The sequence below is a fragment of the Heteronotia binoei genome, chromosome 21 (assembly GCF_032191835.1).
Source record: "Heteronotia binoei isolate CCM8104 ecotype False Entrance Well chromosome 21, APGP_CSIRO_Hbin_v1, whole genome shotgun sequence".
In the NCBI taxonomy this organism is placed as follows: domain Eukaryota; kingdom Metazoa; phylum Chordata; class Lepidosauria; order Squamata; family Gekkonidae; genus Heteronotia; species Heteronotia binoei.
Genome location: NC_083243.1, coordinates 7,243,917 through 7,264,411, shown reverse-complemented (window position 1 = coordinate 7,264,411; position 20,495 = coordinate 7,243,917). Strand labels below are relative to the sequence as shown.

General features: G+C 50.7%; 1 protein-coding gene across 1 annotated transcript in view; it reads right to left on the bottom strand.

Annotated features, from left to right (window-relative positions):
• NIN (ninein) overlaps nucleotides 1-20,495 on the bottom strand; it is a 133,999-nt gene that overhangs the window by 43,359 nt on the left and 70,145 nt on the right. The window contains 7 exon segments of the mRNA XM_060261416.1: nucleotides 920-2,932; nucleotides 5,673-6,175; nucleotides 10,003-10,124; nucleotides 10,334-10,466; nucleotides 12,661-12,750; nucleotides 18,470-18,580; nucleotides 20,303-20,477. Coding sequence (XP_060117399.1) covers nucleotides 920-2,932; nucleotides 5,673-6,175; nucleotides 10,003-10,124; nucleotides 10,334-10,466; nucleotides 12,661-12,750; nucleotides 18,470-18,580; nucleotides 20,303-20,477 — 3,147 coding nt within the window.

Sequence of the window (20,495 nt, the reverse complement as noted above, 5' to 3'; positions counted from 1 at the left end):
AGTCAGGATGCTGGACTAGATGGACCCTCACTGGTCTGATCCAGCAGGGCTCTTCTTGTGTTCTTATGAAGGCCTCGGCCTCTATGCCCTGTTGTTGGCCCTCCAGAGGAACTGGTTGGCCACTATGTGAGACAGGATGCTGGACTAGATGGACCCTCATTTGTTTGATCCAGCAGGGCTCTTCTTGTGTTCTTATGAAGGCCTCGGCCTCCATGCCCTGTTGCTGGCCCTCCAGAGGAACTGGCTGGCCACTGTGTGAGACAGGATGCTGGACTAGATGGACCCTCACTGGTCTGATCCAGCAGGGCTCTTCTTGTGTTCTTATGAAGGCCTCGGCCTCTCTGCCCTGTTGTTGGCCCTCCAGAGGAACTGGCTGGCCATTGTATGAGATGATCCAGCAGTCCTCCCTAGACAGTCATCAACCTATCTTTAAAATGGACTTATATCTAAATACAGCAGATATTTAGATGCTTAAGAGTGGGCAGGAGGAAGCAACGAGGGAAACATAAATGAAATGCACTGTTGTGGCTGAGGGACGGAAGGAAGAGAAAAGAGCTGCAGAGGCGGAGCGATCATACAGAAGTATTAGCCCAAGCATTTAGCAACATTCAAGCACTTTTTTCTGCAATTAGCCGAACCCTCCGTTGACCATTAAAAACATGCCCCTAAGCCCCTCCCCCTACTCCCAAACTGCAGACTCGCCTAGCCCATGTTAAAAGCAGTGGGTCTCCAAGAGAGTAAAGTTAAGAGAATCCAAGAAGGCATTGTCTTCTAGCCCGGGTTAATCTACTTGTTAATACAAGAAGCAAGAGGAAGTCAGCAGGAGCCGTTACGAGGCGGCCGGGGAAGGGCTAGGGGGTTAGTGCCAAGAAGCAGAGCCGAGCGGCTGAGGTTAGGCTGCGGCGCGAGCCCCTGTTACCTCCAGCGCTTCAGCTGCTGCTGCTGCTCCATGCAGGTGCACTGCAAGCCTTGGAGTACCACGTTCAAGTGGTCCTTCTCCTGGGCGCTCTGCTTCAGCAGCGTGGCCACTCTCTCTTTCAGCTTCCAGTTCAGTTCTTGGAGTCCCCTCTTCTCCGCTTCCGCCTCTTTGGTGCCCTCTGCGCAAAGGCCGGGTCTCCCTTTCAGGGCCTTCAGAGTTCCCATAAAGTCTTCCAGTTTCCCATGCGGGCTACGCAAGCGCGGATTCGTGCTCTGCAGTTCCTGGTTTTCCACTGCCATCTGGTCCCGGGCCTCTTCCAGCTCCCTCACTTTATCCTGGAGTCGCTGCTTCTCCTGTTTCCATTTGAGGTTGGCTCGAGCGCTTTCCTCTAACCCGCGCTGCAGGCTTATCAGCCGCGGCATGTAGCTCTCCAGCTTGCTGTTCCGCTCAAACAGGTTCACCACCTCGGCTTTTAGAATTCGGTTTTCCAGCTGGAGCTCTTCGGACAGCGCAAGAACTTTGAGCTGGGCTCTGTCGCTCGCATTGTGCTCTGTCTTCAGCTCCCCCTCTTTAATAGCTTCGCCGTGGTCCTTCCAAAACTGCAAGGAATAGTCAGTCACTTCCTCAATACTCAAGTCAACCTCGGACTCATCAGCAAAGAGGCTCTGGTTTTCTGCTGTACAGTCGGGATGCGTTTGCGCGACATCCATTTCTGCCTGATGGGCTCTTTCTTCTTCTCTCTCGTCATCTCCACAGGTCAACGTCTTGGGCCTTGGAATCGCCTGAAGGATCTCATCCAGCTCTCTCTGGACCTGAGAAGCCATGTCTTGCCGATCGAGAGCTGCTTGCTTGCATTCCATCTCCAGGAGACAGATCCTCTCTTGCAGCTGCCGATTCTTGTGTCTGAGGGTCTCGTTCTCAGACCGAATTTCTTCACAGGCCTTGTCCAAGTCAGGACACATCTCTGTCATTTCTCTAGAGGTTGCCGTCTCGTTTGCTGTGATAGGATGCTCACTTGCATCTCCCTCTTCCATTTGATCTTGTCCTTGCTCGTCATCACTGTCTTTGTCAGTTGGATTCAGGAGCTGAGATTCCACAAATATTTCTGGAGTGGCTGGGCTGAAAGGTGGAGAATGAACGGGCTCTTCCAGCTCGTACCGCAAGTTTCCCATTGCTAACACTTCTGCCGTGTCTCCATCTCCTGTTGGATCTTGAACGTCTTCCATGTTTGGAAGGTCATCTCGCACCTCTCTTTTCTCCTGGGTTTCCCCTGGAAAATCATCACCCCCAATTTCTGCATGTTGGCTTTGTAGGACACAGTTTCTCTGCAGTTCAGTCAGGTGAACCAACTCCCGCTGAAGTTCTTCCACTTTACTTTCAAGCCTTGCGACTTCCAACCTCAGCTCCTGCTCTTCTGCGGAAGCTCTGAGAATCGCCTCTTCCTTCGAAAGCTCGAGAGCCACCAGTCTGGAATTCAGTTCTTCTCTCTCATGCAAAAATTCCATCTCCATCTTCTCAAGCTTTCGGCTGACCTGCTTCCGGCTTCCCTCGAGAGCAGCGATTTCTTCTTCCCTCTCTCTCAGCTCCTTCTGGAGACTGGCTTCGATGTGTAAGAGCTGACCCCGTAACTCACCTTCTTGCTTCTTTGCCTCCCCGATCTCCTTCTGAAGCTGCTCCTTCTCCACCATCAACGAGTTCACGAGCTCCTTGAAATTCTTCTCCAGGAGCTCTTTCTCTTGGGTCAACACTGACGAAAGAGCCTTCTCCTTCTCAAATACCTCCTTCCATCTCTCCTGGGCCTCTGCACCTTCCTGGATGAGTTCCTCCTTTTCAAATTCCCACCCGGATTTCTCCTCTTCCCGCAACTTGGAAAGCTCTTGCAATTCTTGCCGGTAGCGTTCTTCCAGATTTTTGACCGCCTCCCCGTATTTGCTCACAAGGGCCTGCCGGTCGATTGCAAACTGCTCCTCGGCCTGCGAGAGTCTTCCGTTAAACTCGCTTTCCATTTTTATCCTAAACGTGGTCAACACAACAAGTTTGTTTATTTATTTTGTAATTTATATCCCGCCCTTCCCACCAGGTGGCTCAGGGCGGCTTACAACATGTAAAATCTAACATAAAAATATAAAATTATGGATAAAAATTAGTCATTCTCAATTTACCTACTAAAAATCTAAACAATCGCATAGTTATACTTAAAACATTCAAGACATACGGCGGTCTTACAGCTCCGCTCAGTTTCAGTTTCAGTGCTGGTTAGTTGTAGGCCAGCCGGAAGAGGACTGTCTTACAGGCCCTGCGGAATTGAACAAGGTCTCGCAGGGCCCTTACCTCTTCCGGCAGCTGGTTCCACCAGGACGGGGCCATTACAGAGAAGGCCCTGTCCCTTGTGGTTTTCAACCGGGCTTCCTTTGGCCCGGGGACAACCAGGAGATTTTGAGTTCCCGATCTCAGTACTCTCTGGGGCACATGTGGGGAGAGACGGTCCTTCAGGTAGGCAGGTCCTAGGCCATATAGGGCTTTAAAGGTAATGACCAGCACCTTGTACCGAACTCGGTGAGATATTGGCAGCCAGTGCAGAGTCCGGAGCCCCGGCTGAATGTGCTCCCTTCTAAGTTACTAAAATCTCTGCTGACTGAGAAACAGAGCAGGTCATTTAAGACTCCAGTCCTCAGCTTTTTCAGACTTAGGATCTCTTCTTGCATCCCCCACCCCAAACATGAACCCCACCTGCAAGCTTTTAACTTTGTCTTGTTTCTCCTCTCCCCCCAACCGTGATCCACATAGGATTAGGGCTCCAAACCATTTGTGGTTCAACAGTTCTTTCGAAGTATTTTTTAAATATTTGGCTAAGTGCTTTTCACAGAACCACAGAGTTGGAAGGGACTTCCAGGGTCATCTAGTCCAGGGGTGGCCAACGGTAGCTCTCCAGATGTTTTTTGCCTACAACTCCCATCAGCCCCAGCCATTGGCCATGCTGGCTGGGGCTGATGGGAATTGTAGGCAAAAAAAAACATCTGGAGAGCTACCATTGGCCACCCCTGATCTAGTCCAACCCTTTGCACAATGCAGGAACATCACAACTCTCTCTCCCCCATCATCTCTAGAGTTCTAGTTAGTTTGTCCATCTCACTCCATGATAAAACTTTCATAATCCAGTCCCATTTCTCTGGTATTTTTCTTGTTTCCACAGCTGCGCATACAATGTCCTAGCAGCTTAAGGCTGAGTCAACCTTGAGCCGGCTACCCGAACCCAGCTTCTGCCGGGACCGAACTCAGGTTGCGAGCAGAGAGATTGGATTGCAGTACTGCAAGCTTTACCACTCTGTACCACGGGGCTCTTCAAAACGTCGCGATGCGACATCACCCAGAGCCAGAAACGACTGGTGCTTGCATGGGGGGACTACTTTGACCTTTCAATTCACAGGATCAGCATTGCTGTCAGAAGACCATCTAGCCTCCAAAAGTGCTCCAAGAGCCCTTTGAACTAGCAGCATTTATCGGGCTGCTTGTTATAAACACAGCCCCAGAGTTGCCAGAGGGCAGCAGGGGGCAAAATAAGAAATAGCAGCCATCATAAAGACAGATGACAATCATTTACCCTTCTCTTCTGCCAGACGGGAAGCAACTGGAACGCTGGCTTGCTGCACCAACAAAGAGAATAAAAGGTTTCCATCTTGGCTACGTGATAAACATAGCTGGGCTTCGTAGCGCTCCCCCTGCCAGGTTTACGGAGAGTGCTGGAAATTCTGTAGCTCCCCAGTTGGCCCCTCTCCCAAGCCAGCCCCGCAGTTCTGAAAGTTCATTTGAAACAGGCCTCATTTTGGGCAGGAGCTCACCAGAGTGGAACTCCAGAACTTCTAAACGTTATTGTGCTCTTTCCCCTCCCTCCCAATATTTGCTTCTGGGATCCACTGTTTAAACTTCCTGTGAGAATTTTGCTGAACTCGAAGATTTGATGAACTTTCTACTATTTCCCCACACACACACACAAGGGGGGGGGGGGAATAACCAAAACATATAAAGCAGACAGATGGTGTAGTGGTTAAGTGTGCCGACTCTTATCTGGGAGAACCGGGTTTGATTCCCCACTCCTCCACTTGCACCTGCTAGCATGGCCTTGGGTCAGCCATAGCTCTGGCAGAGGTTGTCCTCGAAAGGGCAGCTTTTGGGAAAGCCCTCTCCAGCCCCAACCACCTCACAGGGTGTCTGTTGTGTTGGAGGAAGGGAAAGGAGATTGTGAGCCGCTCTGAGACTCTGTCCTTGAAAGCGCAGCTGCTGGAAGAGCTCTCTAAGCCCCACCCACCTTACAAGGTGTCTCTTGTGGGGAAGGAAGGGAAAGGAGATTGTGGGCCGCTCTGAGCCTCTTTCCATGAAAGGGAAGCTGCTGTGAGAGCCCTCTCCAGCCCCACCCACCTCACAGGGTGTCTGTTGTGTTGGAGGAAGGTAAAGGAGATTGTGAGCCGCTCTTCGGAGTGGAGGGCGGGATATAAAGCCAAGATCATCTTCTCATGCCACATAGGAGAGAGTCATTTTTAAAGGATGATAGGAATAAGATTTTATTTGGACAATTCTATTTCAAGAAGCATTTTAAGGCAGATGCTGAGCTGATATAATTTAGCAGGCCTTCCACCGACTGCAGGGGTATGCGACATAACGCATGCTTGGAAGGCAGTTAAATGAGATTAAGGACCTTTCTCTGTAAGTCAGACTTCGAGATGCTCACTGTAAAAGGCAACCTGATGCCACCCACCTCTCCTCCTGGAGCTCCTGCTGGTGCTTCTCGGCCAGTTCTTGCCGGATCTGCTCTTTCTCTAGGGCGTGTTTCTCCACCAGCAGTTCCAGCTGCTTGCAGAACCCGTGCTCCAACTCGGCTTTCTCTTCTTGGACGGTCTGGGCCATCGATCGCATTTTCGCCTCCATCCAAACCCCGGCTTGGATCAGCTCCTCCCGCTCTCGGTGAAAACTCCCCCGCGTCTCTTCCACCTGGGCCTGAAGCTCCCTTCCATGATGGAGCCCTAGAGCCTCTTGGCCGGTGACTGGCTCCTCCGCACCCAACGGCACCTCCCTCTGTTCCGGGCCAGCCCTCTGCCTGAGTTGGGCCAGCTCTGCCCGGAGTTCAGAAACTTGGGTTTGGAGGTCGTCCACTTGCTGCTCCCTTCTTAGCATCTCCTGGTAGAACTTCTGCTGAAGATGGGCCTTCTCCTCCTCGCAGTGGCTCTGCGTCTCCTCCAGCTGCTTCTTGTAGTGGTGGATCTGAGCCGAGAGAAGGAAAGCGACCTGGGTTAGCGTCTCCACAGGCTCCCGGCTCACAAAGGCCTCGGGGCAACCTCATTGGACAATAAGCAAGGAAATGAGAGAAATCGCTGGAGTGGGAGTCCTGAACAAGGGGCTCATGGGAGCCTGTGGACACCATCCCAGGCACCCGCCAAATGCTTTCACAAAGCTCTCCTGTCTTAAGAACATAAGAGAAGCCATGTTGGGTCAGGCCAATGGCCCATCCAGTCCAACACTCTGTGTCACACAGTGGCCAAAAAACCCAGGTGCCATCAGGAGGTGCTTCAGTGGGGCCAGGACACTAGAAGCCCTCCCACTGTGCCCCTCCCCAAGCACCAAGAATACAGAGCATCACTTGCCCCAGGCATAAGAACATAAGAGAAGCCATGTTGGATCAGGCCAATGGCCCCTCCAGTCCAACACTCTGGGTCACACAGTGGCCAAAAAAACCAGGTGCCATCAGGAGGGTCCTTCAGTGGGGCCAGGACACTAGAAGCCCTCCTACTGTGCCCCTCCCCAAGCACCAAGAATACAGAGCATCACTTGCCCCAGGCATAAGGAAATAAGAGAAGCCATGTTGGGTCAGGCCAATGGCCCATCCGGTCCAACACTCTGGGTCACACAGTGGCCAAAAAAACAGGTGCCATCAGGAGGTCCTTCAGTGCGGCCAGGACACTAGAAGCCCTCCCACTGTTGCCCCTCCCAAGCACCAAGAATACAGAGCATCACTGCCCCAGGCATAAGAACATAAGAGAAGCCATGTTGGGTCAGGCCAATGGCCCATCCAGTCCAACACTCTATGTCACACAGTGGCAAAAAACCCAGGTGCCATCAGGAGGTCCTTCAGTGGGGCCAGGACACTAGAAGCCCTCCCTCTATGCCCCCAAAGTACCAAGAATACAGAACATCACTGCCCCAGACATGAGAACATAAGAGAAGTCATGTTGGATCAGGCCAATGGCTCATCCAGTCCAACACTCTGTGTCACATAAGAACATCAGAGAAGTCATGTTGGATCAGGCCAATGGCTCATCCAGTCCAACACTCTGTGTCACACAGTGGCCAAAAAACCAGGTGCCATCAGGAGGTCCATCAGTGGGGCCAGGACACTAGAAGCCCTCCTGCTGTGCCCCCCCCCCAAGCACCAGGAATACACAGCATCACTTGCCCCAGGCATAAGAACGTAAGAGAAGCCATGTTGGGTCAGACCAGTGGCCCATCCAGTCCCTGGCATCTCCAAAAAGGGTCCAGGCAGGTAGGCGTGAAAAACCTCAGCTTGAGACACTGGAGAGCCGCTGCCAGTCTGAGAAGACGATACTGACTTTGATGGACAGAGGGTCTGATTCAGTATAAGGCAGCTTCATATGTTCAACACTCTGTGTCACAGAAGAACATAAGAGAAGCCATGTTGGATCAGGCCAATGGCCCCTCCAGTCCAACACTCTGTGTCACACAGTGGCCAAAAAATCAGGTGCCATCAGGAAGGAGGTCCATAAGTGTGGCCAGGATACTAGAAGCCCTCCCATTGTTTTCCCCCCAAGCACCAAGAATACAGAGCATCACTGCCCCAGACAGAGTGTTCCATCTATACCTTCTGGCTAATAGCCACAAATGGCCTCTACTCCATATGCTTATCCAATCCCCTCTTGAAGCTGTCTATGCCTGTAGCTGCCACCACCTCCTGTCGCAGTGAATTCCATGGGTTAATCACCCTTTGAGTGAAGAAGGACTTCCTTTTATCCATTCCAATCTGATTGCTCAGCAATTTCATTGAGTGTCCACAAGTTCTTGTATTGTGAGAAAGGGAGAAAAGGACTTCTTTCCCTACCTTCTCTATCCTGTGCATAATCTTGTAAGCCTCGATCATGTCACCCCGCAGTCGACGTTTCTTATTCTCTATCCTTTAAAGCTCACCTGCTATGCTGCTAATGGCCAGGAAAGAGCTGAGCCCCCGGGGCGTGCAGGTGATTTTCTTATCATGGTGACCAGAAGTCATGCCAGGGTGCCTTAGCCAGAGAACCAGCACTGTCTATTATGCAGACACAGCCAAGGAGATCTTAAGAACATTAGAAGAGCCCAGTGAGGGTCCATCTAGTCCAGCATCCTGTCTCACACAGTGGCCAACCAACAACAGGGCAGAGAGGCCTTCCCCTGAGAAGAACATCAGAAGAGCCTGCTGGATCAGACCAGTGAGGGTCCATCTAGCCCTGCCTATTATGCAGACACAGCCAAGGAAATCTTAAGAACATTAGAAGAGCCCTGCTGGATCAGATCAGTGAGGGTCCATCTAGTCCAGCCTCCTGTCTCACACAGTGGCCAGCCGGCTCCTCTGGAGGGCCAATAACAGGACATAGAGATCTAGGCCTTCATAAGAAAGTCAGAAGACCCCTGCTGGATCAGACCAGTGAGGGTCCATCTAGCCCGGCATCCTGTCTCACACAGTGGCCAACCAGCTCCTCTGGATGGTCAACAACAGGGTGTAGAGGCCGAGGCCTTCATAAGGACATTAGAGGATCAGACTAGTGATGGTCCATCTAGGCCAGCCTCCTCTCTCAAACAGTGGCCAAACAGTTCCTCTGGAGGTCCAGCAGATGGGACATAGAGTTCTAGGCCTTCATAAGAACATCAGAAGAGCCCTGCTGGATCAGACCAGTAAGGGTCCATCTAGTCCAGCATCCTGTCTCACACAGGGGCCAACCAACAACAGGGCAGAGAGGCCGAGGCCTTCCCCTGAGAAGAACATCAGAAGAGCCCTGCTGGATCAGACCAGTGAGGGTCCATCTAGTCCAGCATCCTGCCTCACACAGTGGCCAGCCGGTTCCTCTGGAGGCCAATAACAGGACATAGAGTTCTAGGCCTTCATAAGAACATCAGAAGAGCCCTGCTGGATCAGACCAGTGAGGGTCCATCTAGTCCAGCATCCTGTCTCACACAGGGGCCAACCAGTTCCTCTGGAGAGCCAACAACAGGGCAGAGAGGCCGAGGCCTTCCCCTGAGAAGAACATCAGAAGAGCCCTGCTGGATCAGACCAGTGAGGGTCCATCTAGTCCAGCATCCTGTCTCACACAGGGGCCAACCAGTTCCTCTGGAGAGCCAACAACAGGGCAGAGAGGCCGAGGCCTTCCCCTGAGAAGAACATCAGAAGAGCCCTGCTGGATCAGACCAGTGAGGGTCCATTTAGCCCTGCCTATTATGCAGACACAGCCAAGGAAATCTTAAGAACATCAGAAGACCCCTGCTGGATCAGACAAGTGATGGTCCATCTAGGCCAGCCTCCTCTCTCACACAGTGGCCAACCAGTTCCTCTGGAGAGCCAACAACAGGGCAGAGAGGCCGAGGCCTTCCCCTGAGAAGAACATCAGAAGAGCCCTGCTGGAGCAGACCAGTGAGGGTCCATCTAGTCCAGCCTCCTGTCTCACACAGGGGCCAACCAGTTCCTCTGGAGAGCCAACAACAGGGCAGAGAGGCCGAGGCCTTCCCCTGAGAAGAACATCAGAAGAGCCCTGCTGGAGCAGACCAGTGGCCAACCAATTCCTCTGGAGGTCCAGCAAATGGGACATAGAGGTCTAAGTCTTCATAAGAACCTCAGAAGAGGCCTGCTGGATCAGACCAATGAGGATCCATCTAGTCCAGCATCCTGTCTCAAACAGGGGCCAACCAGTTCCTCTGGAGGGCCAACAACAAGGCAGAGAGGCCGAGGCCTTTCCCTGAGAAGAACATCAGAAGAGCCCTTTCCCTTATCTCTGGCCATCACTACATTCTTTGGTTGGTCTTTCAGGCTTCCTGTTTCCCTGGCAGTGGCTTACTGTGTTTTCCAGTTCCTGCTGAAGGTTGTGGAGATCCTGTTGGTGTTGGTCTTTCATTTGTTCCATGACCATTTCCGCTTCTATGCTCATGTTCAGCGGGTTGCACTCCTCGGAACCGACCTCTATAAAGCACAAGTCAACAAAGAAAAGCGCGCATCAGCCACTTTTATTTAAAATTCGCTTTTTTTCTAAAAGCTGAATGCAACTCACTAGCCACTTGTAGGGTGTAACTCCATGGGTCACTCAGTTTGGGGCGCCCTAATTTAGGATCAATATCAGTAGCCTAAGAGGACTGGGTCCTGATGCTTAAAACATGGGGGGCAGCTTTTACCAGGATTGCTTTCATCGCCACCATTGGCCAGCTCCTCGTAGAGGGAGCTTTTCAGCGAATGTCGGACCACTTTGCCTTGAGTCCGAAAAACTTCCAGCTGAGACTGCAGCTCGTCAATCCGGTCTTGGAGCTCCTGCAAAACAACGGGGTAGGGGGCGGTCAATGTAGGGGCGGCAGCACAAATGACCAGATGGGTGGCATTTTTAGGAGGGTGGGAGAGAGAAGCTAGAAAGCAGCATACCATTCAAACATAATATGTAAGCTGTGGCTTAAGGGAGGAAGAAGAAGAAGGAAAAAGAAAAAAGACGAAGAAGAAGAAGAAGAAGAAAGGAGGGAAAAGAAAGGAGGGAAAAGGAAGGAGGAGGAGAAGAAGGAGGAGACGAAGAAGGAGGAGGAGGAGACGAAGGAGAAGGAGGAGGAGACGAAGAAGAAGGATTTATATCCCACCCTTCACTCTGAATCTCAGCCAGAGTGGCTCTCAATCTCCTTTATCTTCCTCCCCCACAACAGACACCCTGTGAGGTTCGGTGGGGCTGAGCGAGCTCTCCCAGAAGCTGCCCTTTCAAGGACGGCTCTGTCAGAGCTACGGCTGACCCAAGGCCATTCCAGCAGCTGCAAGTGGAGGAGCGGGGAATCAAACCCGGTTCTCTCCGATAAGAGTCCGCCCACTTGACCACTACACCAAACTGGAAGAACTTCTTCCTTGCATGCAGAAGGTCCCAGGTTCAGTCCCCAGCATTTCCAGCTGAAGGATCAGATAAGAAGTGATATGAAAGGGACTTATCTAAGTTCCGCAGGGCCTGTAAGATGGAGTTCTTCTGCCAGGCTTTTAATTGATCCAGCCGGTGTCCCCTGAAATCATCGCTCCCCACAACACCTTACCATCTAGGCGTTTATGCTGAACACTACTAGCCTGTATACGGTTTATGACTCGTTGCCAATGATGTGGATCTTGGTTTCTGTTAATTCTGTAATTATGAGATTATTTCGTTTGAATGTAGATCAGGGGTGGCCAACGGTAGCTCTCCAGATGCTTTTTTGCCTACAACTTCCATCAGCTTCAGCCATTGGCCAGACGGTTCCTCTGGAGGGCCAATAACAGGACATAAGAGATCTAGGCCTTCATAAGAAAGTCAGAAGACCCCTGCTGGATATATATCCATTGGCTGGGGCTGATGGGAGTTGTAGGCAAAAATCATCTGGAGAGCTACCGTTGGCCACCCCTGATGTAGATTATTTAGTTTGGATGTAGTCTGTTTGATGTTTTGTAAGGTTTTTTTAACGTCGCAAGCTGCCCAGAGCCCCTTTGCGGGATAGGGCGGGGTATAAATCGAAAAATTAAAAATCAGGAAACCATTCCATAGTTCAGGTTCAAAACCACATCTCAACATTCTGCTGTTTTCATTTTTAAGCCAAGGTAGGGAAAATACTGCAATCCAGAGCTTTTTTTCTGTAGTAGGAACTCCTTTGCGTATTAGGCCACATCCCCCTGATGGAGCCAATCCTCCTGGAGCTTCCAGTAGGCCCCGTAAGAAGAGCCCTGTAAGTTCTTGGAGGATTGGCTACATCAGGGAGGTGTGGCCTAATATGCAAAAGAGTTCCTGCTACAAAAAAAAATCCCTGCTGCAATCACACACCAACCCAGTGCTCTCAAGCATGGAAATACCACTGATGGAACCGAGCACTGCTATCAAAATGCTTCCTGTGCGGTTCAGCGTTTGAGGAAATTGCAATGCACCACCTAAAGAGAGAGCCGGTTTGGTGTGGTGGTTAAGTGTGCGGACTCTTATCTGGGAGAACTGGGTTTGATTCCCCACTCCTCCACTTGCACCTGCTAGCATGGCCTTGGGTCAGCCATAGCTCTGGCAGAGGCTGTCCTTGAAAGGGCAGCTGCTGTGAGAGCCCTCTCAGCCCCACCCACCTCACAGGGTGTCTGTTGTGGGGGAGGAAGGGAAAGGAGATTGTAGGCCGCTCTGAGACTCTGTCCTTGAAAGGGCAGCTGCTGGGAGAGCCCTCTCCAGCCCCACCCACCTCACAGGGTGTCTGTTGTGGGGGAGGAAGGGAAAGGAGATTGTGAGCCGCTCTGAGACTCTTCGGAGTGGAGGGCGGGATATCTATCCAATATCTTCATCTACCTCACAGGGTGTTTGTTGTGGGGTGGGGGAGGAAGGTAAAGGAGATTGTAAGCCGCTCTGAGATGCTTCGGAGGGGAGGCGGGATATAAATCCAATATCTTCTTCCTCGAACCTGATGTTTTCACCAGCACCTTTGGGGGGCACACGGACAGCCCCGTTCTGGTGCTCTTTGGGACGATCCGCCACACTTACCCTGCATTGCCGCTCGTACTCGGTCTTCATCTGCATCAGCCGCTCCTCTTGCTGGAAGAACTCTGCGCTGCTGGGGTCGAGGTCGCCAAACTAGAGCCAAAGACCAACCTCGTCAATAAGCTTTGCTCAATCAATCAATTCTTTATTACACTCCAAGGACCAGCCAGTTTGGAACAAACAGAAAGCAGGTTTGTAAAGGTACACACAAATAAATTCGAAGTCAATTACGTTTCCTTAATCATGCAGTTCCTTTTCCTAAGAGCTAATACACAGAATTTTGCTACCACACGTGTTATTTAAGAACATAAGAGAAGCCATGTTGGATCAGGCCAATGGCCCATCCAGTCCAGCACTCTGTGTCACATAAGAACATAAGAGAAGCCATGTTGGATCAGGCCAATGGCCCCTCCAGTCCAACACTCTGTGTCCCTTAAGAACATAAGAGAAGCCATGTTGGATCAGGCCAATGGCCCCTCCAGTCCAACACTCTGTGTCCCTTAAGAACATAAGAGAAGCCGTTGGATCAGGTCAATGGCCCCTCCAGTCCAACACTCTGTGTCACAGAAGAACATAAGAGAAGCCATGTTGGATCAGGCCAATGGCCCATCCAGTCCAACAATCTGTGTCACATAAGAACATAAGAGAAGCCATGTTGGATCAGGCCAATGGCCCATCCAGTCCAACACTCTGTGTCACATAAGAACATAAGAGAAGCCATGTTGGATCAGGCCAACGGCCCATCCAGTCCAACACTCTGTGTCACATAAGAACATAAGAGAAGCCATGTTGGATCAGGCCAATGGCCCATCCAGTCCAACAATCTGTGTCACATAAGAACATAAGAGAAGCCATGTTGGATCAGGCCAACGGCCCATCCAGTCCAACACTCTGTGTCACATAAGAACATAAGAGAAGCCATGTTGGATCAGGCCAATGGCCCATCCAGTCCAGCACTCTGTGTCACAGAAGAACATAAGAGAAGCCTTGTTGGATCAGGCCAATGGCCCCTCCAGTCCAACGCTCTGTGTCCCTTAAGAACATAAGAGAAGCCATGTTGGATCAGGCCAATGGCCCCTCCAGTCCAACACTCTGTGTCCCTTAAGAACATAAGAGAAGCCATGTTGGATCAGGCCAACGGCCCATCCAGTCCAACACTCTGTGTCACACAGTGGCAGAAAAATGTTATATATACACACACACTGTGGCTAATAGCCACTGATGGACCTCTGCTCCATATTTTTATCTAAACCCCTCTTGAAGGTGGCGATACTTGTGGTCGTCACCACCTCCTGTGGCAGTGAATTCCACATGTTAATCACCCTTTGGATTTATTTCCGGCTATCCCTTAACGAGGTCTGCAACATTTCAGGTCTGAAGTCAATCTAAGCATTGACATCTCTCATCCTGATAGAGGGAACAGTGCAAAAGCCTGTCTGTAATAGTCTCAATTATATTACTTGCACAAGGGCAATAGCAGTTGGATAGGCAAGTTGGAAAATCTACCGCTTAGAATGGCAGAAGGAAAGGCATTGAAGCGGGCTCTTGGAAAAGCCCATCTATGCCTCGCTTGAGTAATGTCTGAAAGATAAGAGGATGGTGTACAATTCAAATCCTTCCTCAGGCTCTTGTAGCTTAAGAGGAGCACCTTCTCATCATAATGGGCTCCTATATCAGTTAATCTCTGGATAACCAGAGTTTTTGCCTTCGTTAATCCCATGTCAAACAGGGCTTCTGGATCTAGACCCATTTGTTTGATTTTCTTAATTATCATTAAGGACCATGCAGGGTAGGGGACAGAAGAAGAAGAAGACTGCAGATTTATACCCCACCCTTCTCTCTGAGACTCAGCGCGGCTTAGAATCTCCTTTATCTTCTCTCCCCACAACAGACCCCCTGTGAGGTACATATGAACATATGAAGCTGCCTTATACTGAATCAGACCCTTGGTCCATCAAAGTCAGTACTGTCTTCTCAGACTGGCAGCGGCTCTCCAGGGTCTCAAGCTGAGGTTTTTCACACCTATTTGTCTGGACCCTTTTTTTGGAGATGCCAGGGATTGAACCTGGGACCTTCTGCTTCCCAAGCAGATGCTCTACCACTGAGCCACCATCCCTCCCCTGCAAGAGCTCTCAGGTAGGTGGGGCTGAGAGGGCTCTGACAGAAACTGCCCTTTCAAGGACAACTCTTGCGAGAGTGATGGCTGACCCAAGGCCATTCCAGCAGCTGCAAGTGGAGGAGTGGGGAATCAAACTCGGTTCTCCCAGATAAGAGTTTGCATAAGAACATAAGAGAAGCCATGTTGGATCAGGCCAATGGCCCATCCAGTCCAACACTCTGTGTCACACACACACACACACACACATATATATATATACACATACTGTGGCTAATAGCCACTGATGGACCTCTGCTCCATATTTTTATCCAATCCCCTCTTAAAGCTGGCTATGCTTATAGCTGCCACCACCTCCTGTGGCAGTGAATTCCACATGTTAATCACCCTCTGGGAGAAGTAGAACTTCCTTTTATCTGTTTTAACCTGACTGCTCAGCAATTTCACTGAATGCCCAAGAGTTCTTGTATTGTGAGAAAGGGAGAAAGGACTTCTTTCTCTACTTTCTCCATCCCATACTTAACCACTACACCAAACTGGCTCTCTACAAACCATGGCATTAAGCGTTTTGCGTCAGAGTGAACTCTAAGCCAGTAAAAGATTGCACTTTCCCATATTTTAAGTTCAACCTTAGGCATGCCAGCTTCTTGTCTGAGGATGACATTTGAGTAAGCTTTGCTCAGTTGCACACACAATATTCTCCAAGTCGGGACCCAGACTCCAAAGCCTTGTTGCTGGGTCCAAAAGGTGTGTGTGTGTGTGTATGGGGTGGGTGGGGGTAAGATGACTTCTGCATAGGTTGTGCTGGATGCTAAGAGAGGGATGAGGAAAAGGGTCTCCCGTATTTCCCCTCCCCTCATTGCCTCCAACAAAAGCACTGCTACCTTCCTCTAGAAACCACAGAATCACAGGGTCAGAAGGGCCTTACGGGCCTCAGAGTCCAACCCCCTGCTCAGTGCAGGATCAGACTAGAGCAGGGGTGGCCAAACTTGCTTAACAAAAGAGCCACAGAGAATAAATGTCAGATGTTTGAGAGCCGCAAGACAGGAAGGAGGGAAGGAAGGAAGGAAGGAAGGAAGGAAGGAAGGAAGGAAGGAAGGAAGGAAGGAAGGAAGGAGGGAAGGAAGGAAGGAAGGAAGGAGGGAAGGAAGGAAGGAAGGAAGGAAGGAGGGAAGGAAGGAAGGAAGGAAGGAAGGAAGGAGGGAAGGAAGGAAGGAAGGAAGGAAGGAAGGAAGGAAGGAGGGAAGGAAGGAAGGAAGGAAGGAAGGAAGGAAGGAAGGAAGGAGAAGAAGAGGAGGAAGAGGAGAAGGAGAAGAGGAGAAGGAGAAGAAGGAGAAGAGGAGGAGGAGGAGGGAAGGAAGGAGAAAGAGGAGGAGGAGGAGAAGAAGAAGAGGAGAAGGAGAGAGAGAGGGAAGGAAGGAAGGAAGGAAGCAGAAGAAGAGGAGGAGGAGGAGGAGAAGGAGAACAGGAGAAGAAGGAGAAGAGGAGGAGGAGAAGGAGAGAGGGAGGGAGGGAAGGAAGGAAGGAAGGGGAAGGAGGAGGAGAAGGAGGAGGAGGAGAAGGAGAGAGGGAGGGAAGGAGGGAAGCAGAAGAAGGAGGAGGAGGAGAAGAAGAGAGGGAGGGAAGGAGGGAAGGAAGGAAGCAGAAGAAGGAGGAGGAGGAGAAGGAGGAGAAGAAGAGGAGGAGGAGAGAGGGAGGGAAGGAAGGAGAAGAAGAGGAGGAGGAGAAGAAGGAGAAGGAGAAGAGGAGGAGGAGAAGGAGAGAGGGAGGGAAGGAAGGAAGGAGAAGAAGAGGAGGAGGAGGAGGAGAAGGAGAAGAGAAGAAGGAGAAGAGGAGGAGGAGGAGAAGGAGGGAAGGTAGGAGAAGAAGGAGGAGGAGGAGAGGAGGAGAAGGAGAAGAGCCAGTTTGGTCTAGAGGTTAAGTGTGCAGACTCTTATCTGGGAGAACCGGGTTTGATTCCCCACTCCTCCACTTGCAGCTGCTAGCATGGCCTTGGATCAGCCATAGCTCTGGCAGAGGTTGTCCTTGAAAGGGCAGCTGCTGTGAGAGCCCTCTCCAGCCCCACCCACCTCACAGGGTGTCTGTTGTGGGGGAGGAAGGTAAAGGAGATTGTGAGCTGCTCTGAGACTCATCGGAGTGGAGGGCGGGATATAAATCCAATATCATCTTCTTCTTCTTCTTAATTTAAACCCATTATTATTTAAACCTTTGACCCACAGGGGTTAAGCATTTGAAACATTTCTCTGCCGCCTCTTCTCACGGTACAGGCAGTGCCGGCACATGAGAATAGGGGCTCCCAACAGTGGTGGGCGCCCCCTCCCCGCTCGTGCAGTCCCTGAGCCCCCGACTGTATGCTGAGGGGTCGGAGCTCCTTCGCTCCTCAGTGCTCAGAAATGATGGCGCTTCAGTGCCTGACGTGATGACATCACCTCTGGGTGATGTCATCACATCAGGCACTGAAGTGCCGGAGGCAGAACCCCGACACGTATCCACCCTTCTCCCACAGGGGGAAATTTGCGTGCACACAGCATGATGACATCACCCATCACGCTGTGCGCACACAAATTTCCCCTGTGGGAGAGGGGTGGATGTGTTGGGGTTCTGCCTCCATCGGCAGAACCTCACACGCTGGCCCTGGGTACAGAGCAGCTTACAGTTGGACCCCAGCCTTCCTTTCCCTCCTGAACCCTGCCCACTCCGGGACACCTTTCTTTCCTCTCGTACGATATCTGGCATCATATTCTGCTTCCTGTATTGGGCAAGTACATGTCTAATAGCAGGAATAAAACCATAACAAACAAGCAGAAGTAAAAATCTCAGAAGAGTCCTGCTGAAGTAGACCGGTGATCCATCTGTTCCAGCCTCCGGTTTCTCACAGCGGCCAACCGGCCACAATAGGCCACAGAGGCCACGGCCTTCCCCTGATATTGCTTCCTGGCTCTGGAATTCAGGGGTTGACTGTGTCTGAATATGGAGGTTCCCCTCAGTCAGTCACCAGGGCTTGCAGCCATTGACAGACTTATCCTCCATGGATCTCCCTTTTAAAGCTGATTATTTCTATGGCCATCACTACATCCTCTGGCAGTGAATACTACATTTTTATCACTCTCCGCACCATAGAATCATAGAGTTGGAAGGGACCTCCAGGGTCATCTAGTCCAACCCCCTGCACAATGAAGGAAACTCACAAACACCTCCGCCTCGATTCACAGGATCTTCATTGCTGTCAGATGGCCATCTAGCCTCAGTTGAAAAACCTCCGAGGAAGGAGAGCCCACCACCTCCCGAGGAAGCCTGTTCCACTGAGGAATCGCTCTAACGGTCAGGAAGTTCTGCCTAATGTTGAGCCGGAAACTCTTTTGATTTAATTTCAACCCGTTGGTTCTGGTCCTGCCTTCTGGGGCCTCAGAAAACAGTTCCACACCGTCCTCTATAGGACAGCCCTTCAAGGACTTGAAGATGGTGATCAGATCACCTCTCAGCCACCTCCTCTCCAGGAGGCGTCCATCATGAACAAGTGTAAGAGGATTGCCTGACGTTTCACAGGAAACATCGATATGTGGTTCTCTGGACTTAAAGGCATAGCAATCCCCATTTTCAGTTTTTCACTTATGCCGATATTTGGCCTTCTCATCTCCTCAGGCTTACTGATGCCTCTGACCTTGGTGAGGCTCTGAATACCACACATGGACTGACCTTTTCGGCCAAGACGTTCTCCAAGTTCTTCTGCAGTTTGCTCGTGGTGCTTTCATACTTGGCCAGTTTATCCCCCGTTTCCAAAAGCTCGCACTCCAATCGACTGTTTTCCTAAGAGAAACCAAGAGGGTCACAAAAACTCAGGGTTAAGAATGTAAGAGAAGCCATGTTGGATCAGGCCAATGGCCCATCCAGTCCAGCACTCTGTGTCACATAAGAACATAAGAGAAGCCCTGTTGGATCAGGCCAATGGCCCATCCAGTCCAATACTCTGTGTCACATAAGAACATAGGCGAAGCCATATTGGATCAGGCCAGTCCAACACTCTGTGTCACACATAAGAACCTAAGAGAAGCCATGTTGGATCAGGCCAATGGCCCATCCAGTCCAATACTCTGTGTCACACATAAGAACCTAAGAGAAGCCATGTTGGATCAGGCCAATGGCCCATCCAGTCCAACACTGTGTCACACATAAGAACCTAAGAGAAGCCATGCTGGATCAGGCCAATGGCCCATCCAGTCCAATACTCTGTGCCACACATAAGAACCTAAGAGAAGCCATGTTGAATCAGGCCAATGGCCCATCCAGTCCAACACTCTGTGTCACACATAAGAACCTAAGAGTAGCCATGTTGGATCAGGCCACTGGCCCATCCAGTCCAACACTCTGTGTCACACATAAGAACCTAAGAGAAGCCATGTTGGATCAGGTCAGTGGCCTATCCAGTCCAACACTCTGTGTCACACATAAGAACCTAAGAGAAGCCATGTTGGATCAGGCCAGTGGCCCATCCAGTCCAACACTCTGTGTCACACATAAGAGCCTAAGAGAAGCCATGTTGGATCAGGCCAGTGGCCCATCCATTCCAACACTCTGTGTCACACATAAGAATATAAGAGAAGCTATTTTGGATTGGGCCAATGGCCCATCCAGTCCAACACTCTGCGTCACACAGTGGCCAAAAAACCAGGTGCCATCAGGAGGTCCATTAGTTCCCTCCCTCAGAATAACAGGGTACATAACACAGATTTCTTTCAAATCTCTGTGCTTTGCAATAAATACAACCAGACTTGTAAGAACTGGTGCAAATTTATAGAATCATAGAGTCGGAAGGGACCTCCAGGGTCATCTAGTCCAATCCCTTGCACAATGCAGGAAACTCACAAATACCTCCCCTCTAAATTCACAGGATCTTCATTGCTGTCAGATGGCCATCTAGCCTCTGTTTAAAAACCTCCAAGGAAAGAGAGCCCACCACCTCCCGAGGAAGTCCACTGAGGAACCATTCTAACGGTCAGAAAGTTCTTCTTAATGTTGAGCCGGAAACTCTCTGGAATTAATTTCAACCCATTGGTTCTGGTCCTACCTTCTGGGGCCACCGAAAACAATTCCACACCATTCTCTAGATGTCGGCCCCTCAAGTACTTGAAGATGGTGATCATATCACCTCTCATATCACCTCTCAGCCACCTCCTCTCCAGGCTAAACATCCCCAGCTCCTTCAACCTTTCCTCAGAGGACTTGGTCTCCAGACGCCTCACCATCTTCGTCGCCCTCCTCTGGACCCGTTCCAGCTTGTCTATATCCTTCTTAAAATGCGGTGCCCAAAACTGAACAGAATACTCCAGGTGAGGTCTTACCAGAGCAGAGTAAAGCAATACCATCACTTCACGTGATCTGGACTCTACGCTTCTGTTGATACAGCCCAAAACTGCATTTGCAATTTTTAGCCACCGCATCACACTGTTGCACACCAAATTCCCTAGCTTTCTTTTGAGCGGAAGGCTTGGAACCCACCAGCCCTGAGCCCTTTTCTCCAGAGTCACTTACCTTCAGAGTTAGAGCAAGGCGGTCCCGGAGGTAGTTCTCCTCTGTTTTCAGTGTCTCGATCTCCTGTTCCAGCTCTACCCGCTGCTTGCTGGCTTGTTGAAGGATTTGCTCCCGTTCTTTCCGGAGTTCGTTCTTGAGAACCACTACCCGGTCCTTGTACTCCTCATCCAGTTTCCTACGCGGGCAGATTAAG